General features: G+C 35.2%; 1 protein-coding gene across 1 annotated transcript; it reads right to left on the reverse strand.

The window, feature by feature from the left end:
* Window positions 1-1052: 1052 nt before the first annotated feature.
* Window positions 1053-15760, reverse strand: LOC100779844 (exocyst complex component SEC3A). Its single transcript, XM_006601244.3, has 25 exons — window positions 15386-15760; window positions 14979-15079; window positions 14771-14851; window positions 14529-14596; window positions 14317-14419; window positions 13611-13768; window positions 13093-13210; window positions 12106-12210; window positions 8809-8910; window positions 8595-8732; window positions 8136-8264; window positions 7963-8043; window positions 7559-7633; window positions 6455-6628; window positions 6227-6368; window positions 6039-6103; window positions 5534-5704; window positions 5363-5442; window positions 4282-4363; window positions 3490-3587; window positions 3280-3388; window positions 3118-3186; window positions 2081-2146; window positions 1907-1996; window positions 1053-1346 (listed from the first exon to the last, which is right to left on the reverse strand). The coding sequence occupies exons 1-25, from the start codon at window positions 15558-15560 to the stop codon at window positions 1236-1238; spliced, it is 2691 nt and encodes an 896-aa protein (XP_006601307.1). The 5' UTR covers window positions 15561-15760; the 3' UTR covers window positions 1053-1235.
* Between the last annotated feature and the right edge of the window lie 291 nt (window positions 15761-16051).

Here is a 16051-nt window from a genome sequence, read left to right on the forward strand (position 1 = left end):
TGGAGAGTGCTAATGTAATGATTTTAAAAGAAAAAAATGTGTAAATAAAACAAACCTCAAGAGAGGTATATGTAATTTGCTCAATGATTTACAGTGACAAATTTCAAACAAATTCTATTCAATACTCATTGACATATTTAGGAGATTAAGAACAAAGAGTTTCCTACGCCATTAGTCACTTATCCTCACCATACTCATAGGGACACATAACGTGCATGAAAATAAGAAAATCTTTTTTTTTTATTGTTTTCACTAAAAAACAATGTTTTTATCTTTTAAACCAAAACATAGGCCTAATACATACATATCATGTACATTAGTAACCAATTTTTTAAAACAGAAATGTACTCACAAGTATCCAACGTAGAACAGATACGAGTATATACTTTGATGTGTTCAACATGACTTTAGATGTACCATGTTCGACATTGAAGCAAATCAACGAGTTCTGATTGACTACTCATACTCCCTTCTCTTCAAGTTCAAAAATTGAGATGACTATATATGAAATTATCATACAACTTGTTAGGAACTTAGAAACAGAGGCAACACCAGCAGAACCAGAGGTCAGAATAGCAAATCAGGGGTGCGAGTAAAAGCAAAACCCAAAAAAAAGATTGTTAAACCATCTTATCTCAGTGACTACATCTGAGGAAGATTGGTGAATCAGCAAAGACACCACGAATTAAGAATATCCTTGTTTGGTGTTGTCTGCCTTACGGAGACAACACTAACAAACTCTATTATTTCAAAACATTCTAGAATCATTTGCAGTTACAGGAAGCCTATATATATGTAAATAACAAGCAAGGAAATCAATGAGAAATATACCATTACTCCTCTTGTGTCTTCCCTTCTCTGTGCCTTTCCCCTCTTTATCTGGAGGTTCTGGTTCCTCTAAAACCAGTAGCTCAGGTGCTAACACAACTCATGTGGAATAATTTTCTGATAAATTAATAAAACGATTTATTTTTTCAAAATAAGCTAAAATGAATATACAGTGTTAAGCTGATACGTTATTGCCACTCGTAAATCTAGAAAATGCTTACAAATAAGCAAGATACTCGTTCATCCCATTCATTCGAAGACACGTTAAAATGCTCGTTTCAAACAAATAAAACAACAAAGAAGATACACTTCATTGAATAAATAAAATTAAATAGAGCAGAAGAAAGATTATACCTTACATGAGATGGGAAAAAAAGAAAAAGAAAAATATATACATACATAAACCTCTACATGGAAGCTAAAAGGTCTCTCATCTCTGCTACAGACGGGATCGTCTCAGTAGGGTAAATCTTAGACACGAGTTGGGCAAAACTTTCGTACTTATCAAGAAATTCCTTCTGCAAAAGTTTTAAAAAACCATTAATTTGCATGCATTTTCTACTTAGTTTAAACCCGCATTCTAATAGATGGTATGTGAATGAAAGATTGTGGAGGTACCATTATTTTATTTTCTGATAAAATAAATTTTCCTTTTAAACTAAGACCACTTAGCATTGAGATTTATGCTGCTTCTATTTTCCCCCATACAAATAGATCTCTTTCAAGTTTCAATGACTTTAATTTTTATATACATTAGTACAAAACTTCTATAAACTGTCATCCAATGTGTTGTCATTTTATTAAGAGTTTGACCTCAAACAGTTATGGCAAATACTTCATTGCATGACAGTGGAGAAAATGGTAACACACAACATATCAAAATTAAATCCAATTTAATTTCCGTTCACATGTATCTTAAATTTTGCAAAATTGCACTAGCTATCAACCAAACTGGCGAAACACTTGTGAGACACTTTCACTGACTTGGCCTTGGAAATATTTAGTGCAAAAGCCTCGATTCTTTCTTTCTTACTTAGGAGGTATCTTTGTTGGCCAATAGAGATTAAGTACAGCTTACCTTGCATTTGTCCCATAAGGAGGGTAACAATTCCTCCGAAGTCAAATTCTTTTGCAGTTTCTTATACATCGCAGCAATGGACTTGTCAACCTAAGTAGAAGAGCAAAGACATAAGTTCAAAGGCAGGCATACAACAGTGAGAAGGATCTTTAAAGAAGATCAGAATCACCATACCCCAGATAAACTGGATTTTAACATCTTCCGAAGATCCATTTTTGACAGTCCAAGCTGAAAAGGAATCTGAAATGGATGCAAAACATGGAATTTTGTGAATGTTCAAAGTCAAATTCAATGTGAAATTTGTCAAACTATTTAATTCACAGTTTCATGCATCCAGGAAAATATGGAGAAGAAAAGACAATTTAAGAGATGAATCAGCAAACATAATTCTTTAAGCCCATATAATGGCAGGCACTCAATCTGATACTACTTTTGGAAAAGAATAATAAGAGCTTAGCTCTTACGCAAAGTTATATCAGATTGTTAAAAAGATCAACCAGACAATAAAGACCACAGAAACAAAATAATTCTTTATTGAAGAGGCACACATTGAAGTATAATGCCTATACAGTGATATACACAATAATGCCTATATAGTGGGTACATTCTCCACAAGCAAACTGTATATTGAAGTAATATACACAAACCAAATAATTCTCCCAAGAGTAATATCCAATCTCCTTTGGTATTCATCTGCTGGTGTCATCTTATTGAAGAGGCATTGTATTACACCTCTTTAGTTGAACCTAGAGTTATCTATGAGGTTTTACCTATTACCTATTTTTGCCATCTTTACCCCCTTGTGGGGACATTCTCCCGTTCCAATAGCCTCATTTGAGGTTACGTCACCCAAATCCACATTACTGACCCCTAATCAGCAATCAGCATTAACCACAAGCTATCATTCCTAAGCTTGAGTTGAGGTAGAGGAGAATTCTAATGAATTGTGTCCTACTTGATCAACCGACTTGACCTTCTATGGACCTGTCCAAGTCCGTTCATGAACCTCGTAATACATCTCAATTAATATCAATTCACTGTTTCATTCCCTTTTATCTCTCTTCCCCCATCTATATCTAAAACCTCGTGATTTCAACCAGAGAAACTAATAAACATTGCAACCAGATTGTTTCATAAATAGAATTCTAGACATGACTAGATGCTGCATAGCAGGAAACTATGGAGGATTAAAAAGCATTATACACACAAACCTCTTCAGGTGCAACAGTGAACATCAAGTCTTCAATCCTTCGAGCAAACTGGAAAAGGCGTTCAAATTGCTTTCCAAGTCAAAAAAAAAAAGGATTAGTGGGGTCCTAAGGATATCAATTCATGAGTGTTGACAAATGGAAAATAGAAAATAAATTACTCACATAGTAGATAATCATGCTAATATGGCGTGTACAAGCTTGTTCATAGGCTTCACTGGCCTGATGATAAAACTTGGCCAAAGTAGGCACAATGTTGGCGAGGTCATACAAACTGAGTAAAACGATCAAAATAATTGAAAAATGGGAAATATCTTTCTTGAAAATCCAACTTAATAAATGAGAATTGAAACACCTTTTTGGCAGAGAAATTACCTATTCTGAAAAGCAGCATAGTTCTCAAAAAGGAAAATATCTGCATACTTTGGATCTGTTTGTGCAATTTTTTCTAAAGTTGCAAACATTATGCTAACCTGTAAAGCGACATTCCCGCCAGTAATATTACGGTAAAAACTACGTAGTAAATTGAAAGAAACAATTAAGGACTTATTTCCTCTTATGTGGGTTACAGACAAAAAGGGTAATCAGTAAACCATTGAAATTGCTCAAAGTAACTATCAACACAGTGCATAAGATTTATAAGTATTCTTCACCAAGGATTCAACATCATTTATAGAAAATGAAGAACAAAGACATTGTTTGTTGTTGACCCAGGGAGTATAAGTAAATATAAACATGCAGGCAAAAATAATAAATAAGCTTAAAACATTTGACTGAAAGATGAACAGCATTTATCAATCAAATGAATAATTCATTCTACAGAAAACTTAGGAAGAACTCATTATTGAATATCTCCTTCCTACAAGATGGCATCGAGGCATGCTGCATCATATCTTCAAAAAAAAAAAAATTGTTGCTTGTATGATTCCACTGAATTTCATCTATAGTATATTCATTGAACTTATTTCTAATTTCTGATATTCCTTTCAAACTGTAATTAGAAATGGAGATATGGTCTATTTGATCCAAGCACCAGACAATTAAAATCTATAAAGCCTAATCCTTCCTCTTATTTTAATCTCATTATATTTTGGAAAGCATGTGCTTGAGTTGTCAGCAAAATCATGACACCCTAAAACTAGATAGAGTTCTTAAAGAATCACTCACAAATTTTGTATATGCTTGGTCAACCAAATCCCTAGACTGACCCTGGATGTACTGCTCCATCCGAGTTGCAAGGGTTGCAAATCTATGCAAAACAATTAACAAAGTATTTAACATCGATCAGAAAGAGACTTGAAAGTTGAAATAAATACATGCTAGCAAGAAACAGTTGCAGCTGTAACTTCTAATTGCTTGCTAAACAAAAAACCATTATTTCATATATATCAGGATCCATTGAAAAGATGATTTTAACCAATCTGACTAAAGAACTGTAACTAATTTTTATGTTATATTACACTAACTTTCATAAAATTTAAACAACTATAAATATGTGATCAAGCAGCAGTTATTTTTATTTACTTGAAAATCATATTGCATACATTTATTTTAATTGAAGTTGAAAATCCATGGTAATCCAAGATTGTTTTCTACTCCATCCATTTATATTAGTTGATTACATACTTGTAGTTGTTTAAACATCATGAAATTTGGTGTAAAAAGAACATCACGATTAGGTATAATTCACTCCACGGATTTGTTAAAATAACTTTATATATAGATATAAGTATCAATCTTTACTATTGGAAAAAAATTATTCCCACATTGACTAGAGATAGTGTTTGATAAGAGCTTATAAAACCTAGGCATCCCTCAACTTACATGCCGATTTTGTAGGATTGAATTAGACCCAAAATCCCACATAATATCAAAGCTTGTCCTTAAATCCATTACTGAACCACCTACCATACTATTCATGCGCCAAGCCCATTCACTATAGATAGTGCCTGATGAGCTTATAAAGCAAAGGCACATCTCACCCAAAATGAACTTGGTGTAGTTTGCAAAAAGCTGGGTATCAGAATAGAACAATTTTTACTGTAACGTCGTTAATAGAGATAAAAATATGGTGTTTGGAGCCTTTCATGCAATAAGAGATACTATTCTACTTCTCTCTGTCTCTCTCTATGTTCCAAACTTTGAATAACTGGTTGAAAAGGTAGCAGACAACTGTACTATCATTATCAAAAAGAACTTCATATTTCTTTGGAGAAGGGGACAAGTAGAAAACAAGGATTCATTTCACCTGGGAATGTAGGATAGGACACCCATTTGGCGAACATTGCGTTCATTTCTTTCAATTTGATGGCAAGCTTCGTCAACAAACTGCAAAAAGATTTCCAATTATATGAATCAGGTTAGCAATTCAATTTTCCAAACGCATTAAGGAGTCTTCTTCATGGTGCTAGTCACCTACTCGGTTGAACTGCATAGATATCCGAGACTCCAGGTCACGAAGCAAATCACGTACAAATCCTGCTGCATCAGCTTTCTGACCAGAGAGATAGCGTTCTGTTATTCCGTGCATTGATATACAGCGTAAAGGGTCAATCTTGTAAGCCCAATCCACAACAGCATAGAAGTCTTCCTGAAATCATATAAAGCAGATTTGTAGATGTAAATGCTGAAAAATCTTATGGATTTTTATGCAGGGAGATTACCATGCCTTTCTACATGACTCAATCTATGAGTTTCTAATTTTTTTCTTCTTTAAGTTTCTTGTTAGGATGCCTTATCCTCTACTTTTGTTCTCTCCATTTCTTAAATAGATTTCTTTTTCAATCACAAAAAACCAATAAGCCTAAATCTTATCTTGTCTCTTGCCACTATGCTTATGATGAGAAGATCCAGATCCCTTCATCTCACAAATATCAGAAGCAAACAAGTAGATTAAAAGTGATAAAGAGCATTGTTATGCATACTTGTATTCCATCAAGTAAATCCTTAAGTGATTTATTCAAAGCTTCAAGCTCCACAGAATTTTTACCTACAGAATGGAAGAAATGGTAAAATTCCTGAAAAAATTATACAAAGGGAACTAAACTATAATAGATTAAATATAAACCTGACAGTACAGAAAAACTATTTGCTGAAAGTCAGGTATGAGTACCAGATTTGCTGTCATTCTCATCAATGTCCATAATTCCCAAATCATCATCATCATCATATCCAGCTTTGTTGCCATTAACAACACCTCCAGGAGGAACAAGTGTAGGAACTTCAAAGCACATGAAGTGTGCAAAAAAAGAACTCTGCAACGTTTGCCATGATGAATTATATACATTTGAAATATTAAAGACAAATTTGTGTAGAAAATGAATGAATATCAAACGATCACCTCATCCACTAGAAGCGGGATGAAAATCGTAAGCATCTTTGCATAAGCATCAGAGACTGTGGAAGTGTCAGTAGCATTTACATTCTGACCAGAACCTGTGGAACCTTCAAGCCAAACAGTTGGATTTCTAGATGCTTTAGTACTAGCACGAAGTTCATTTGCAAACTCACGGGCCTGTAAAAGGATGTATGATTTAAATTCCATATGCATAATGTCTTGATATTGACTTGATATGACATGATGTCTTGCAACATGATGAAAAAACAAAAATCATCCACCCTCATTTATAATAATACTAGATTATAATTCTAATTAAATAAGGAAATAAATCGTGAGATAATACGGAAATATGAAAACATAGGAAATAAGGAAACTAATAATAAGAGATAATTAAACTCTAAAATATCCTGATATAATATAGATATTATGAGATTCTCATATATTCTAACAAAAAACATTTGATAATTTTCTTTGTAATGCATTAGACGATTATTTTCTGACAGGGAACAAAAAAAATTACAAGAAGTTCCTTTTGCCCACTCCTGGTTATGTCAGCATAAGAGCAAACAGTCCAGGTAACCCAGTTTCTTCAAATACCAACAAGGTAAGAACAAAATCTTGAAGTTTAACAGGGCCTGGGTTGAAGAAGGCTTGGGTGCTGAGTCTGAGAGGGTCAAAAAGTTACATGCACATGAAGGCTTAATAAGCACTCTAGCTGAATCCAGAAATAGCCCACCTAAACTTATGCCAGGTTAGACAGATCTTAAAAATAAATGGGCTACAAAATTAAACATGCCAGCGGGCACAAAAACATAATCTGGAATGAGTTACACTTCAATGTTCTATCACTCAGAAAATACTCAGTGAGGAAAAAGATTTAAAATTTGGGAATTTATTCACTCTAGGAAATTTGTAATCCTCCCTGCCAATAATTGACTTTTTTTTCAATATTTTTTATATTTTGATTAGGTAAGTATCACATTAATTAAAAAAATTCACATGTATAATGATTACTGCTCAGTTCATACAAAGACAAAGGAGTGCATCATAATAAGAAAACCAGACAATTAAGAAACAAATAAAACCAACATGAAGTGAACACACCTCTCTGCGAAGAAGCAAGTTTAGAGAACTGCAATAAGCTTTCCTCAATGGACCCAAACAATTCTTGTCAAGACTCTACAAGTGCCCAGGAAGATAATTTAGGTAGAAAAACAATGAACAAAGATATGTATCCAAAACAAAATTCATGCAGGAATTGTAAGGACTGTTTGATTTGAGAAAATGTTTTCTAATTTCATTCTTTTTTTACTTTTACAACAATGCCACAATATTTTAATTTGGTTTATACTTTCAAATTTTCAAGTATTTGTATAAGAAACAGGGAAATCAACTTTTCTCAAAGCTTTGAAAATAGGAAAAAAAGTGAAAACAAGGTGACATTTTTGTACTTAAAAGTAACACAACATTTTCTCAAAGTAAACAGGTCCTCAGTCCCAAATTTTAACCTTCAAATGTTGCAGAAGACGTGCATATGTCCTGCACTTGTACCGCAGGTCAGCATGATCAGGCCTCTTTAACTGTCCCCGCTGTTCAGAGCAAGAAGACAAAGTGATACCAATAAATTTGTTCAAAATGCAGAAGACTTCAAAAGTTTCTAAAACAAATTTACAGAAAATACCTGAGAAAAGTAACTTTTATCACTTATCATGAAGTCCACCAAACTAGCAAAATAATTTCTCAAGAATTCAGAGGCTCTCCTGACAAAAGTAGATTTTAATTTTTCAAGTTCTGCACGCTTCTCTTTAACCTGTAACGGGTAGCAGGAACCACCATCGGAACAGATCATTTTAGGTCCAACACATTTTTGACATATCAACCAAAGCCAGAATACTTTCACTTGGCTTTGTGATTCCAAATGCATAGTACTAAAAATTCTCTCCAACCAATCAAAATGTAAGAAACTAATGAATGAAAAATCATATCTATCACCTTAAAATGATTTCCATTAATATTTTTCTAAAACAAATACAACAAGCACTCTATGTCTCATGGATAATTTTGTTTCATAAACAGCTAAATCATGATTGATTTATTTCACCAGATGATTTTTAAGAGAGAAGTAAAGAAGGAAGCATACAGCTCTCATGTTTGCATAACTAGGGTCTAGATTAGGCATTTCAAGACCACGCAAGGCACTGGTCAACCATTCACATGCTTCTACATTTTGAAGCATTCGGGCTTCATCAAATGAACCTCCTGTCAAACTTGTGGCATACTACACCCAACAAAACATCATTCAGATAAATACAAGCTACGAAGTTATCTGGCTTAAATTAGGATATAATGCATACCTCAGAAGGGACACGCAATCGCTCAAGAAGCTTATCAAGCTCTTCAATGAGAGATTTGTTATTTACTGATTGCATTTCCAGGTTGTTATTGCGAGTTTCTATCTGGACATAAGAAAAGTTATTAAGACAAAATAAAGTAAGAGGTCATTGCTTTTCAAGAACTCCTACATCTGAAATAATATCTGTAAAATGAGAGAAAATATAGAGGGATAATAGACTGAAACTGTGTATCAGAGTACACAGCGGATGCTCTATTATATAGTGGTCATTACAATAAATACTGATTATGAGAGGATATTCAGTTTCCTCTAAATCAGATATGTTTCCTATAAATCAAAACTATACATTAAATATTTTTTATTCTCAACACTCCACCTCAAGCTGAAGCTTACTATGCTTAGCTTGTTACAAGGAAATTTGTTCGCAACAAAAAACATAAAACTTGAGCTCCTCTAAAAAGGACAACAGTTTGAATGGCAGGTCAGGGATGTTGGTGAAGACGGGGAATATTGCTAGAAAGAGAGAGCTGGAATATTCATCAGCCTAAGAAAAGCAAGTTCCAACTTTCTTAAAACCATCATTTGGAAGCTTCAAACCAAAATTTTGAAGATGACTCAGAGATCTTGGCGAAATCGGGGAATATTGCTAGGAAGAGAGAGAAGGAATATCCATCAGTCTAAGAAAATCCAAAGCATGTTCCGATCTTAAAACCAAGATTTAGAAGCTTCAAACGAACAGTGGAGACCAAAAATTATTCAAACTTGAAAAAGAGGAAATAGTGGCAGAAACGCACAGCCAGTGAAGCACAAAAGTCACTGAGAAATAAACTGGAAAAGTACAGTGACAGAGAGGCAACCAGAAAGTTTCTCGCCGGAAAACATGCTGAAAAGAGACGGCAGTAGGATAGGCGACTGAAAAGTTCTTCGCAACAACACAAAACACGTAAAAAAAATGGACTGCACAGTGCCCAAAATCGAAAACCAAGCAGTACCTAAAAAGGCACAAAACAATGATGCAAAAAAGGAGTTTTTGCCCAAAACAAGTCCGACTGAGATGAAACTTAAGGGACAGAGTCGCGTTGGGTAGGCAACCTTGTCATTAAAACTGTGGCTGAAAAAGGTGCCAGACATGCCATCACGCCCCGGCGGGCAAAGCTATTTGGCTGGCATAGAAAACGCACATGAGAGCACGTCTAATGTCAGATGGGGACGTTGTTGGGTATATCGGCACCGGGCGCTCCTGATGGTATGTTTGTCGTCCGGAAAGTTTGCCAGAAAGTTTGCCAGAGAGTCGACGGCCGCCAGAATAGTGGCAGTGGCTGGCCGGAAAATGAAGCAGAGTTCGCCGGAAAAGTGAGGCAAGTAGACGGGCTCACCGGAAGAAGGGCAATGAGCAAAACGGCTCACCTGGGGACAGTGGGTTGCCAGAAAAGTGACAGAAAAAGGAGAAAATCGCTGAAAACTGAGAGAAAAGCAGATGCAAGTCGCAGGAAAAGGTGAGGCGACTATAAAGGTCCACCAGGGACAGTGGCTCCCCGTTGGTGGATAATGAGAGTATAAAAGTCCACCAGGCGAGTATAAAGCGGATGCTCTATTATATATTGGTCTTTACAATAAATATTGATAATGAGAGGATCTTCAGTTTCCTCTAAATCAGATATGTTTCCTATAAATCAAAATCTACATTAAATATTTTTTATTCTCAACAATATCACCTAGAAAAGCAAACAAAACTGAAATAGTGAAATCTCATAAAGTGGAAAGCAACTTCCACAGCACCACAAAAATGGTTGCTGTAGAAATAATTGCGACCATAATCCAACTTTACAAAGGTAAAATCCAATTTATATTAATATCATTTTAAACTCAATGAAAATATTTGCCATGAACCAACTGTCCCAAAACCTGTTTTATATGTTTATTTTTAGAGAAAATAAGAAAACTGGAAAGAGAAGATAGTGAGTATATAAAATGAGAGGAGGATAAACTATCCTCCATGATAAATTCACTCGAGAGAAAGGAGGGGAGAAGGAGAAAGAACTTGAAGTTTAGTAGTACATAACCACTTGTTAGTGTATTTAAGAAGGAAAGAAGGAAATGGAGAGGATGAAACCATTTTCTCTATGGTTTGGATGGGTGGAAATTAAAGGGGAGAATTAAATTTGTGGAAGCCACTACAACAATAATTCCCCATCATAAGCCATGAAATGGAGGGGAACAAACAGTCTCTCTTTTTTCTGAGTTATAAATATTTTAAAAATAAAATTATTTTATATACCATAAAAAATGGAAAAACAATTAAGAAAAACTAATATAATAAAAATTTCATATATTATTAAGTTAAATTTAATTTTTAATTAATATAAAAAATTATAATATTTATTTATTTACGCTCTCTTTTTCACTCATCCAATTAAGCAAGAGACAAATTCCCCTACTTCTTTCCTTCCTATTTATATTCAATCAAACAAAACATAATTTCCACTATATTAGTACATTTCTCTTCTATTTCTATCCTTATTTATTTCCTCTCTGTTTAACTCCTAATTCAAACAAAGCATAAAGCACAAAGCATAAGGAGAGAGGATATAGCTCCATCCCTCTCTATTGAAAAACCCCCTGATGGAAGCTATGCAACAAACACAAAAGAGATTCATATATACACTTCTATGCCCACTGATAGATCAAGAGGTAGCATAATATCTTTAAATCAAAAGGAATTTTACTCTTACAGAACCTTAATAAATAACATAATTTCATTTTACATAAAGTTTTCCCCTTCTTACTCCAGCCTAACCCTTTGAAGCAAACCTCCAAAATAAAATATAAAAACTGCTCCAAATTAAGACCCAAGATTCACCAAAGCTTCAAATTATTCTATTTCTGATCAAACTAAAAAATGAGTATTGCAGGGCAACTATTTCCAAGCTAACACAAATATCAGGATATACATGTTTTATTTTCACTGGTTTACCTTCTATATACCTATGTTATTTACCATTGTTATTAATAATGACTTTGGGAAGTGAATTTTAAGATGCAAATAAATATGGGCTATTATATAACAGAGAAAACAAAAGAAGTAACACAAAAAGTCATGGAGAACTTTGCTTCATAACTAGAGGAAAGAGAATTGAGGTTGCACCACGTAAACTAAATACAACATTACAATGTACTAGACTAATGCATAAATTGCCTTGCCTTAACAAAGGAGCAAAGAAAACCAAGCAAATGTACAACCAGAGTAAATTGTATCTGGAAATTTATATTCTTAAATTGAAGGGTACAGGGTCCTTACTGATGCAATATCCTCCCTCATGTGCCGGAGTTTTACATTGAATATGCTTAACCATTCATCCATATCTTCCACAACACTGGTTGCGGCATCAAGTCCTTGCAACACCTGCAAGGCACAAAGCAGTATGAGCCACTCTATGAAAACAAACTAATTTATTATAAATAACTAAAAAGAAAAATGGAGATTTGTGAAATTGATTTGCATTATAATAGGAACTCTATCACTCTAATGAATGAAATGACAATAATGAGATACTCTTACAACTTAAAGTATCAGCACAACTTATAGTTTCAAAAAGATGTTTAAATAATTAAATTATAGCTTAGACAACACGAAAACCTAATTCAGTCTATCATTTAAAACATATAAAGGTAGAAAATTAAGCTTCCATAAAACATCTGAACCAAGGGGCCTGTTTACAAGAACATATAGCAAGCAAGAAGGCAATACCCAACAAAGAAAGATCTTAGAATTGGGGCTCAAGACCTAACTCAACCTCAGAAAACCAGCTTGTAAAGTGAGAATAGACCAAGCTTTATAAACTCTATTTAAACCACATCTCTTGTCAATTTGGGACTATACACACCACCCTCTCTAGGTTGCAATTCAGGCAACCCAAAGAGGCACCAATTAAGACGGGCAATGGGTGATTGCAACTAAGGCAGCTTTCCAACACACCCCATCATGCCTAGGTCTATGGGCCTGAAGCATGGCAATGCAGGTGGCCCAACAATAGATATAGAGAAAGCTCCAATAACATCTTAAAATTTGGGATCAAGGCCTAACTCAACCTCACAAAACCAACTTCTAAGGTGAGGATTCCACAAGCTTTATAAACTCTATTTAAGTAATATTTCTAGTCAATGTGGGACTAAACACACCTCCTCTAGGTTGCAACTAAGGCAACCCAAATTGGCTGCAATCAAGGCAGAGCAGGGGAAACCAAAACTTCCAATAAAAGGTCATCAACTGAGAGAATGGTAATACCTCATCCATCAAAGGTTCACTTTCTAAAAGAGCATGCACATTTGCAGCTTCCAGAGCCTGGAGCTCTCTCTTCAACCTTTCAGAAAATTCCTCTGCTTCACCAATACCCATGACATAACTGCACAATTAAAAAAAAAAAAAATCTGAAATTGACATAACATACCATTTTTTTGTTCAAATTGATACTGAAATAAGTTATAAGATATGACTTAGCAAACCTGAATTATATATGTATCTAACCAGCATAATATTTTCATTTGAACTTTGACAAATAAGTTACAATAATTATGACATGTACAACACTTTCCAATCATTTATGAATTCCCTATATCAATGTGAATCATAAAATGTGGCCAGAAATTTTGTAAGAGAAGACAGAGGGACTCCATGTAACCCTAGGATTTAAAGAACTCAATTCAGCAATTTACCAAAACAGAGGCCATTACTTCAAAAACATGCTTACTTATCATAAATATCTAACCTCAATACCATTTAAGACAAAGAAGAATAGCACCTACGTTCCCAAAAGAGCCTCCATGTCCTCTTCCTCTGCCTGCGAAACAAGTTCCTTTTCAACATTGACTTTCAATTCTGTGATTTCTGTTTCAGTCACAACAGATGCAACAGGACCACCATCTCGCACTTTATTCTGAGCAGAAACAGGTGGTGTATTTTCCTATTTCACAGTTTGTGAAAACAAATAATTAGAGAAGACAACTTACATACAATAATTAACTGCATTTCATCACTTCAATAAGAAGTTTGGACAGAGACAATCCAACTTGCACAGTCCTACACTATGTTGGGATGGAAACTTAGAAGGGAAATGGATAGAAAAGGAAAAGGAAAATTTGACTTTAATCCTTGTCTAGGAGATTTTTAAGGAGAGGAAGGAGTGAGATGTATTCCCCTTCACCAGGCCCCATCCCCCTCGAATTGGCACGAAAACAGGGAAAATTATTAATTTCAAATTAAATAAGGAGAAGTAACTCGCATCTTCTCTGCTTAACTTTGAAGAGAAAGGAAATTCCCCTCCTTTCTTACTCCTACTCAAAGTCCGAACATAGAGTTTAACATGTCCAGCTTGAAGCCATAGGACTTGATACCCACATGCGTTCCATACAGAGAAATAAATAAGGAAAAAATATTCACTAGAACAGAATGATGGCTACTTGATTGTAAAGAAGCACTACAATTAAGAGACTAGAAGGTTGTCATATGCACCTTAGCCCAAAGAGCCATCTCCACAACATCTATACCAACAACCTTAGGAAGGCGGCCCAAAACATCTTTACAGATGTTCAAGATGCAAAGAAGGAGGCGATTCCTACAAGAAAAGTGATGGACATGATGAGAAAACTTTCATCCCCTCACATAGAACTCAACCACTAACTAACTCTCCATGAACAGATTAATATTTCTCTCAACAATATTACCTGTCATCGATATTGCGCATGGTCCATTGAGGAGGAGCCACACTCTGGCTTCTAAGGTTATCAAATCCCTGCAAGATACACATGCATCAGCCCAACAAGCAAATGATTGGGAAGACATCAAAAAACAAACTCCAAAAAATGGAATGGTAGGGTGCTTCTCATATTGCTTCTATGCCAAAAACTGAGAAAATGTCTTCTAGAACTAGAAGAAAATAAAGATCTCTTCCATCATGGAACTTTACCAGAGTAAATGTACATCCACTGGGATCATTTGCTACAACTTCCACTTTTGACAGGTGCTTTAGCTTGTATAGTTTTGCAGGCTGCAAGCACAAACAAAGTTGGAAATACTAAACAGGACGACAAAGAAATGCCACGCAAAAAAAAAAAAAAAACATACAAACAACAATCCCAAATAATAGAAGGAAAAAAAAAAAAAAAACAAATTACTTCAAGAACTCCTCCCGTAGAATACTTCAAAACTCGAAGAAAAGCCGTTGTCCTCTGCCCCTTGGATTTCGCTGCAGGAAACACCACGTCGTCACCAACAACTGCACAAATGTAGAGTTCAACAAACAATTAAAACAGCAACACACGCTGAAGAAACAACACACAAACACTTCAGCCTTTAGATCAGTTGAAGATAGATCCAACTAATCCTAACACGAAATTCGTGCGGAAGCTTCAAAGTGTAGTTACAAAAGCCAATGTTCACATCAGAGTAGTTAATTTAATTTCTTGAAAGCTAAAACATGGATGGAATCTCGTGCAAGCAAAATCGAAGTAGCAGCGAGTATAGGTAATAGATATAGTTGAATTGCGAATGGAAGAGAGAGATTTAGGAAGAGGAAGGTAACTGGAGAGAGCGAGAACCCTAGGCTTGGCCATGCGACCGAGCTTGGAGGAAGGTTTTCCTAAGATGCCGTGACTCTTGGCGACGCGCAGCGCCATCACGATCTTCTGCTTCGGGTCCTCAATTGCGGCGTCGCAAGCTCGCCGGAGCTCACCGTCGTCGGCGCTCGATTTCGCCATTTCTCGTTCGTCGCCGATCTCGAAGCTCCGAAAGAGAGAGAAAGAAGGAGAAGCAAAGCAAAGCAAAGTGAAAATGGTGTAGTTGTCACATAGTTAAAAAAAATGAAAAAGAAAAAAAAAAACTTTTTCTCTGTGCTGGCCTTGTTTATGTTGAGACTTGACCGCGTCCTTCAATGGCTTACTTTTCTTTTACTTGCGGTGAAAACCTGATTACCTGCAGTCAATTTTGATGCAGTTCACCCTTCCGCCTGCGATCATAATAATCCAAAGGTTATAAGTTCTTTTTAGGAGGGTTGAAAGGAAAATGAAGGGTGGAGATTTGTTTTCCTTCTCTTCAACTGCGAGTAATACGATGTTTACTTACTTTTACTGTTTTACTAGGAACCTACTAGGAACCATTTTTCCTCAGTTCATGTCTGAATTGGATCTATCATTCTAAGGACTAAAAAAAATCCATTGGAATTTGTTAGTTTTCGTTATTATTATAATTA

Source organism: Glycine max, chromosome 17 (assembly GCF_000004515.6).
Source record: "Glycine max cultivar Williams 82 chromosome 17, Glycine_max_v4.0, whole genome shotgun sequence".
NCBI classification, from domain to species: domain Eukaryota; kingdom Viridiplantae; phylum Streptophyta; class Magnoliopsida; order Fabales; family Fabaceae; genus Glycine; species Glycine max.

Excerpts from the sequence above, each read along its gene's own strand:
- LOC100779844 (XM_006601244.3), bottom strand. The coding sequence starts at position 15,560 with ATGGCGAAATCGAGCGCCGACGACGGTGAGCTCCGGCGAGCTTGCGAC. Across the intron at positions 3,588-4,281 it reads ACCAAGCATATACAAAATTT|GTTAGCATAATGTTTGCAAC; the intron begins GTGAGTGATTCT and ends GTCGCTTTACAG. Across the intron at positions 1,997-2,080 it reads TAAAATCCAGTTTATCTGGG|GTTGACAAGTCCATTGCTGC; the intron begins GTATGGTGATTC and ends TCTTCTACTTAG.